Source organism: Nicotiana tomentosiformis, chromosome 12 (genome assembly GCF_000390325.3).
Source record: "Nicotiana tomentosiformis chromosome 12, ASM39032v3, whole genome shotgun sequence".
Lineage (NCBI taxonomy): Eukaryota > Viridiplantae > Streptophyta > Magnoliopsida > Solanales > Solanaceae > Nicotiana > Nicotiana tomentosiformis.
In genome coordinates, this window is record NC_090823.1 from 133,372,821 (window position 1) to 133,381,299 (window position 8,479).

Genomic DNA, 8,479 nt, shown 5'->3' on the forward strand with positions numbered 1-8,479 from the left:
TTTATTTTAAAGTAAGTGTTTAGTTGAAAATTTTGTCAAAATAGCACGTTTTTCGGACTGGTAATAATAATAAAAACAGTCAGCGTTTGCAAAGTCGTTGAAAAATAGCCATTGTTTTGCTAAAACACGGAAAGTTCCAGCATAATATGCGAGATTATGGAGCTCCTGCGTATAAAATTATAGCATATTATGTTGGAACTCCAAGACACGGAAAATTCCATCATAATATGCGGGATTATTGAGCTCATGCATATAAACTTACAACATATCATGATGGAACTCCAACACATGATAAAATTCCAGCATATTATGCTGGAAGCTCATATGTAAAAAATTCGAACTCCGACATATTATGCTGGAATATTTTCGGACTTTTAACAGTATTTTTGTTCAGATTACTTTTGAAACTGTGATTATTTTTCAATTACCAGTTGTAAATCTGGCTATCTTTGAATTTCACCCGATAAATTTTGTAAAAACACTTGTCAATTACCAATGGAATTATAGCATGTAAGCTTCAAATATTTATGGATTCACCGTTTACTTTTTCTAGCCGGTATACATAAATTATACATTGATCATATACAATTATACACATTATACATAGATCATATATATATATTATACATCTGCCAACTATTTTTAGTTTAAGTGGTTGGGCGCGCACCATTCTTAAGATTTTATTTCTTATTTTTAACCTTATTTCAAATACTCTTAACTTTGCTATGAAGTTGAAGAGTGCTTGAATATATTACATCAAGAAAGAGAATACCATATGCCCATTTTAGCCGTGGAGATGATTTTTTTTCTCTGTGTTCACAAGGATTGTTTCAGCATTACATACTGAGCTACAAAAATATTTACAATGCTCTATTCCTCTTTAGTAAGAAAGAGAAAAGGCAGCTACAGATACATTGCAAAAGGACTTGAGCTTCAAGTTTTCAAGAATGACAAAAAAACTGTCAGCTTAATTCTATCCTACTAATTTCCATTAATGCATAATGGAATGAGAAATCAATTTTCCTCATCAGAATCAAAAGTTGGCCTTCTCCTTAAAGACTCAATCACTTCAGCAGGCATGTCTCTTCTACTAAATGTTCCACCTGAGTTAGACTTGAGCCTAGGTGTCTTCATTGCACTAAGTGGAGGAGTTGATGTTCCCTTATTCACTTCCCTGAGCACCGACCGAGCTGCGACAGCCGCCACTGCATCTGCCACGGCTGAAGCTATTTTTGTATTTCCCTCATCAGATTTCTTGTTTCTGAAGCTTGAATTTGCCATAGGATTACTTGGCGAGCGATAAAGTTCTGATCTTTGCATGGTTGCAACTGCTTCGGCAGCAGCTGATTTTGCCTTCATTGTTTCATATCTTTGCATGTCGTAAACGAGCTCTTTCTGGAGTTGTTTATCAGCAACCAACATGTCATCAATCTCATTCTTGTAATCCTTGAGAAGGTTCCTAAGGCATTCCATGAGAGAACCAGTGAGAGGACTATTTTTGCTCTCGAGTAGACGTTTTAACTCTACAAAGATGGGGATCGTATTCTGGATTAAGCTTTTCTTGACTGCTTGTGTTATTGCTCTTCCGTTTGCTGCTGAGGATGCTCCTCCATCTGCCCCTTCTTCTTCCACGTCCGCTGATTCTGAGGTTGACCCACGGCTAGAGGAAATTCGCATCTCCTTACTAGAAAGAACTTGGAAAGCGTCCTGATCACAACAAAATTTGGAAATGAGTATCAAAACAAGTTTATTTCTCCATTTGGTGAAGGAATCCTCATAATCCTCTCATAAACGGCATGAGATTTAAGCTCACTATTGGTGAACAAAAGACAGAATATTCTATTGTAGTCCAACTCCAAAATTAAGGAAAGACTGTGGACTATGGTGTTAGGCGATACGCACTATATATATCTAAAGGCCGGAAGTCCTTTTTATTTTTCCATTTTATGGGGGCTGAGGTCATTGGTTGGGAATTGATACCTGCAGAACAGACTGTCCGGTTGCATCGTCAATATTAAGCAAACCATCAGATGCAGCAGCAAGGATCTCCGCACATATTTTGGCAAATGTGGCTAGTACGTGTGCTGGAGCCATTTGTTTTAGCAATGTCACATAAATATGCATTCTTGAAGACCTCGACTTCTCATCATTTCCTCTGGCACAAAAGTAAAAGTTAGGAGTTTCTTGTCAATGACCAGATTATAATGAAAGACAACATGCTTACCGTATAGAAAAAATCCGTGTTTCATTTCGTGAATTCTGAGGATTACTACATCCGGTATGAGGGTTGCAGTCATTCAGCACAAACATGGCTTCTACAAAACTATTATAGGCCAAAAGTGGTTCTTTACCTGCAGCGAAATTGCAAGAAAAAGGGAATAATTAGTTTAGCAAGCAGATATATTTTTAACTGCAAAACATTACAGAGATTCAACCTTTTAATATATTTCCAAATAGATAATCAGCCAATTGTCTTATCTTCTCTGATTCATCAACAAGAGATAACAGGAACCGAAAGAAAAGTACTCCTTTCACCTTGACATAGTCTCTCTGAGTACAAGAGACGACAGACGACAGTTAGCAAAAGAACATCAAGAGCTTGCCTAAATCTTAGAACGAAGAATGGCTTGAGAAGACAAGGACTTACCTGGCAAAGTCTGGATAGAAGTATAAATGTCTGCCTTCTAACAACTTCAGATGAATCACGTAGACTTTTGGTGATCTTTGGAAGGTAACTTTTTGATTAAGAAATATACACAAAAATTATGTCAGGGGAAGCTATATTCACTAAACTGATATAGACATGCTCATGAATACAAATGGACTCACCAGTCAACTAGAGCAGTGTACCGTACCCAGAAATCTGCCATCACTACAACTATGTTGTTGCGGAGGGCAGCACAATCACCCTTTTCAAGCTCCTGGAAAACACAATAATAGGGAAAAATGTCAGTAGCAGAAATTATATTGTAAAGCAACTTTTTTTTGGGCAGAATCTTAATCCATATGAACCAAAGATCTCAGTTTCATCGAACACATCTGTCCCTCTTTGTAGCTAAAAGAACTTAGTAACAGTGATCACATGTTAATGTAATCGTATATTCACCTTCAATAAATACCTAGAAAATCAATCACAGTTATACATATTTTCATTTCCACTCACGTCCAAATGGTCAATAATCTGCAATAGTAGTTTTTTTGAGCCATTTAGAGACCTTGAATGTAGAGCACTGTCAGAACAAGCCATACCTGGACAAACAGAGGAATATAGCGCTTTGCAAGCTTTCCATCAGTGAGGCAGATCTTGGCCATGGTTAGCCAAGCTTGAACATATAAGGAAGGAGCAGTCTGCTTTATGGAAATGGAAGGCTCTGCTGGTTTCTTAGGTCTAGTGTTACTGGTACTGGAAGTAATAATAGTGTGTAAAATGGGAACAACGGTTGATACATTAGCTGAAGGACAAATAATAACTAAAGATCCAATAGTATGAACTGCAGTCATTGTTTGTTGTAATGATTTAGAGTGTGATGCCACTGCTCTTTTTCCCTTTCCAGTCGTACCCCCAAATGGTGTGAGAAAGATATCATTTCCCTGTTCTTCCACACTCTTTGACAAGTACGCATCAAGAATTCTAGAAGCTTTGGATAATAGCTGATTTACCCATTTCATAACGAGGCAATCAGCCTCTTGAGGGTTAAGAGCCTTCCGCTTGCACAAAGTTTTGAGTGCGTTCAGGTGAGCACTAACCTGCCACAGTCAAGCCAACAACAGTTCACATGTTTGCATTTGCAAGTTGATTGTTTCTATCCACCAAAACTGCTAATTGTGCTGTCGAACTACATAAATTATTGTTGGCAGTTGATATAATGCACACAGTCATCCAAGTTCTCTCTCATTTGTGAACTGCTTTTGTTGTCCTACTGTTTCACAGTTGAAGTAGGCTTACTAATAATAAAAGCTCGGCTCTTCTCCTCTGAAGTTTCAGTGTGTAATAAAGAACATGTCTTATTTTGCAAAGTTGCTACACCAAGTAATAAAACAAATTCATATGCACCTATTGTCCTCTGTAAATAAAAAAATTTCTAGGCATTTCCCTCGCTAGTATACCATAGTAGCAAGTGGAATTTCCAAAATACTGAGCAACATATCGATTGCTAGAGGTAAGGCATTTTGAAGTTGAAAGTTCAGGAAAGCAGAAACAGAAACATATTCAAGCACTTTCATATCAATGCTTCCTTTCAAGAAAAAAGCTAATTGAAATCAAAGTGCAGGAAATCAGTTAAGTTAAATGAAGCACCTAGATTATTAAGACGTTTGTCAACCCTGTTTGAAGCCGGCTGAAGGAACTCACATGCAAATTACATTTAATACCTTATCAACGGCAAGAAGGGCAGGGCACATGAAAGTATAAAGGAAGATATTACTGATAGCAGATACCTCTGTCGGATGCATGTTAAACTCCTCTAAACGTTGAAGAAGATTATGAGCTAGATCTGCCGCAGGCTCAGGAGGCAGATCCAACGAAACATTAGCAATTGTTTGCAAAAGATATACACGATCTACAGCCCATGAAAAAGTGTTTGATGTGGTATTTAGCCCTTCATCGCTATCATGATCACCAGTGGCTTTATACTTGTCAAGGATCTGCCAATGATGATGGAGGAATTCCCAATCTGTAGCTCGGGAAAGGTATGCTGACACCTCTGAGAGTAGAAACCAAGCACCTGGAGGAGCTGTCCACTTATCTATTGGCATGGAATTGCTCAACCATAGAGATTCAGACGACCTTATGATATTTTGAAGTGTAATTACAATCTTAGGTTTGAGTTTTTTCTTCTTTCCTAAACTTGTGCAGATCTTTTTCACCCAGGGTGTCACCTCTCCATCACATATCTCTCTCAATATACCTAGAACGCCCTGAGGATACAACAACTCCTTTTCCATCTCTATAGTTGCTGCCTTGCCATTTGAATTACTGTCAGATGCATGCTTCACGGAATTGCTGGATCCAACTCTAGAAATCCGATCAAGAACCAATTCTAGGAACAGAGTCTCGCACTCTTCTTGTATGCTAGATTCATTATCAGTTATTAGACGAGGAATGGAATGTAGCCACTCCTTAACTACATTTCTTTCTGTGAATATCCTAAATGCCTGTAAAGCAAGACGTCAAATGAGATCAAACTACATAATAGATGCTTTATCACAAAAATAAATGGAGAGCGTAGTGAATAATCTGATAAATGCAGAACAAATATATTAATTTGACACTGGTATTTCTTTCCTCAAATAAGCGGAGAAGTTCATATCACTCAGCAGTTTGCACCATGACCATGTAGAGATAATGGTAGTGTAATGTATTTTTTCCTTTTCTGGATCAATGGCATCTCCACTCCCAGTTAAAGAAGTGAAAGTTAGAAATTAGAATTAAGTATGTCTAGGGAAGTGTAAGCAGAATTAATCACAGGCTGCATACTAATATGACCCCCAGTTTGTACATGATTAACTTAACATATCTGACCGATGATCCAGGGAACACAAGAAACTAAGTGGAGGTATTTTAACTGTTATCAACATCAACACCAATCAATTAACTGAGCCTGAATTCCAAACTAATCGTTATTAAAATGACTGAAAATTTTCAACATGTATAACTTGCTATCAACCAACGTGTCTTGCCAAAGTAGAACAGTTACAACTTCTCTAACACTAGATTCTGAGTCAAATCTCTCCATTATAGAAACATTGTCCATCACCTATTTAGCTAGATTGCTTAATTGGAATAAGTCAGTGTAGTAACAATATAAATTGCACATAATCACTTAACCTCTGAAAGAGCTGAAATTGCCGCTTTCCTTATGCTAACAAGTGGATCAGAACATGACATGCCCAATGTCTTAAGAAAATCTTCATCTGGAGCACTGTCTGAAAAGGATGTCAACTTAGATATTACAAGAAGAGCAGCCTTTCTGACTGCAGCCTTCTCGTCCATACACCGTTTCTTCAAAATACCATTCATTAGACTTTCCGGCACTTCCTTTCCAACTGAGTCGAACCCCAGAAACTTCTTCAATACTGCTCTTCCCTTATCATTCCCCGAAAAAAATCCAACCAGTTGAGCCAAATTCGTCAAAGCCCGAGCCCTTGTTCCAGCAGTTACATCAGAGCAACGCTGAATCAACACCTCCAAACAACTCAACCCCCAAGAATTCTCAACCTCAACATCCAACTCCCACCCAAATGGATCCTTTAACGACATCATTAAAGCTGGAATAAGGTCCACAGCTAATAACCTCAGCTGCGGTTTCCCTTGGCTCATCTTCACTACATAACTAGCAAACCTGTCTTGATCCTCAAAGTTCATAACTTTAACCATTTCCACAATGGCTTCAACAGCTGCAGCCCTTGCCTCAGCCTTTTCGGGTGCCTTTTGCACAATGTACCTTGGCAAATTCAGAACTGCTTCTTTTATACCATCCGATTCTTTCGCCAACCCCATGATCATTCTATTAACCACAAATTCCAAAGCTAAAGTCTTTGCTGGTGATTTCACCAATAAAATCAGCGGTGTCAATGACTTTAATATCTCAACAGCTGAATTCTTTTGATCCCCATGTTCACTTTTTAGCACTTCACTCAAAATCTGATTACATATCTCACAAAATCTCCCATAATAAACCCCACATATGTCAACTGCTGTAACTGCAATTTCAGCCATAGTTTGTACCAAACTCCTCAAACAATCAGGAAACCGACTCAAATGCACCAAACCTAACACCAATATCAACCTCTCAAGCACAATGAACAAAACCCTAACATCAAATTCACTCTCATTCGCACTATCCTCACTATTTCTCCCTCCTCCTTTTCGACCCGGGACGGCTCGGGCCCTCCCTTTCTTCTTCTTCCCCTGACTACTCGAGCCCGACCCATTTGAGGAAATCGAAAAGGGTGTCTTAAAACCCTTACGAATTGAACGAAGCAGCGAGAGAAAAGCCATGGGAGTGAAGAGTGTGAAAACGGGGGAATTAGGGGTGAGAAGTAGAGATAAGTAAACTTTTGAGGCTAAAAGTGAAATATTTAGAGGTGCTGAGTCCATTGTTGAAGAAATTGAGTTGATTAATGAAGTGGGTGAGATTTTTCTTGAAGATAATTCATCGTAAAAGTCTTCAATATCTAATGGGTCTTTGGTTTTGAGAGTGTGATCTAATAGGGTTTGTAGGTCAATTAGAGCTTGTTCTGAAATGGAGGTTTGAGTAATTTCGAGGTCGTTTACTATTCTTTGTATGGTGTCTTCCATGGAGAATTTGGAAGCCATTGTAGTGGCCTTCTGAAGCTTTGACTTTTCGTCAACTGTGTTCTAATCTGTTCAGAGCTTGCGGTCTTTGAATTTTTGGTTTTCCCGCTCAATTGAATGTGTCTTTGGAGTTTGTATTAAAAGGGGTATCCAAATTCTTTTATTTTTAAATTACGAAAATGAGTGGAAAGATATTGAGAATATGAAAACCTTTTCTATTTTTTTTTTCACGAAATCTTTTTTGACGTTTGTTCGTGGACTTGTAAATAAAGTCTTTCGGCTTGCAAAGTTGGTATTTCTTTAATGAAATTGAGAATAAAATATAACTTGATCATGAATAAGTTGAGATACTTTTTTAGTATATATGATTTGCAGTATTAAAATTTATAGTATAATCGTATAAGCGAGAGTCTTATAATATTTATGTTTTCAATTCTCACAACTCTCTTTCCTTTTCCTACAGTGTAATAAGAAAAAAACAGTTGGCGTTGAGGCACGAACTCAGAGCCTTTTCATACTCTAATATTGTATTGAATTATATGTATCGATTAATTTAAATGTTCAAATTGGTCACACTTAACATTTCCATCTATTTACTTATTTAGATTTATAATAATAGTAAGACAGATATGTGTATATATTAATGTACATTCAATCTTCAACTTCCATTCACATTTTTTAAACATATACAGAAAAAAATTTAAAAGCATATAACTATCTAAACATATCTTCTACATTCGCAATTAATATTTTCAAATAATCTTATTTCTTTCTTTCTTGTTCTATTGATTTTTTTGAGGGCCTCCCGGATCCCATTATCAATAGTATTGTTCTATAGTGGGAGGTATGTCTCGGTTAATACTTCACGTGAGAGTAAACGTTGTAATATGATTTGCAGTTCTAAAGCTTATAGTGTAACTAGTCTCTGGACATGTGCGTTGCACATGTGCTCCATATCAGTTGGTATAGAATTTCTAAAACGATACAAATAATATTAAAACTTGTGCATAATGAGTAACTGAAAATTTGAAAGGAAAAAGCGCAAGCTAAAATTGATGAATATATTGCCCCCCCTATTTGAATGACTTGTGTTACTGTTATACTTTATAGTTGTAGACAGTCAACTAAAATGATATAACTTTTTCTTATGCAGTTCTTCTAATATATAACATATTTAGCTTG

The 8,479-nt window shown here is 37.1% G+C and overlaps 1 protein-coding gene across 1 annotated transcript; it reads right to left on the reverse strand.

Moving 5' to 3' along the window:
* Nucleotides 1-782: 782 nt before the first annotated feature.
* Nucleotides 783-7,410, reverse strand: LOC104114121 (condensin-2 complex subunit CAP-D3). The gene is made up of 9 exons (XM_009624494.4): nt 5,828-7,410; nt 4,438-5,154; nt 3,250-3,747; nt 2,830-2,921; nt 2,648-2,735; nt 2,436-2,550; nt 2,225-2,351; nt 1,981-2,155; nt 783-1,707 (listed from the first exon to the last, which is right to left on the reverse strand). Exons 1-9 carry the CDS (start codon nt 7,316-7,318, stop codon nt 1,015-1,017), a joined length of 3,996 nt encoding a protein of 1,331 aa, XP_009622789.1. The 5' UTR covers nt 7,319-7,410; the 3' UTR covers nt 783-1,014.
* Nucleotides 7,411-8,479: the final 1,069 nt, after the last annotated feature.

Bases quoted from the DNA above. Each gene is read 5' to 3' on its own strand.
- LOC104114121 (XM_009624494.4), bottom strand. From the start codon at position 7,318: ATGGCTTCCAAATTCTCCATGGAAGACACCATACAAAGAATAGTAAAC. The intron at 2,922-3,249 runs GTATGGCTTGTT...TGTGTTTTCCAG, and splicing joins ATATTCCTCTGTTTGTCCAG to GAGCTTGAAAAGGGTGATTG. The intron at 2,736-2,829 runs GTGAGTCCATTT...TTAATCAAAAAG, and splicing joins TACACTGCTCTAGTTGACTG to TTACCTTCCAAAGATCACCA.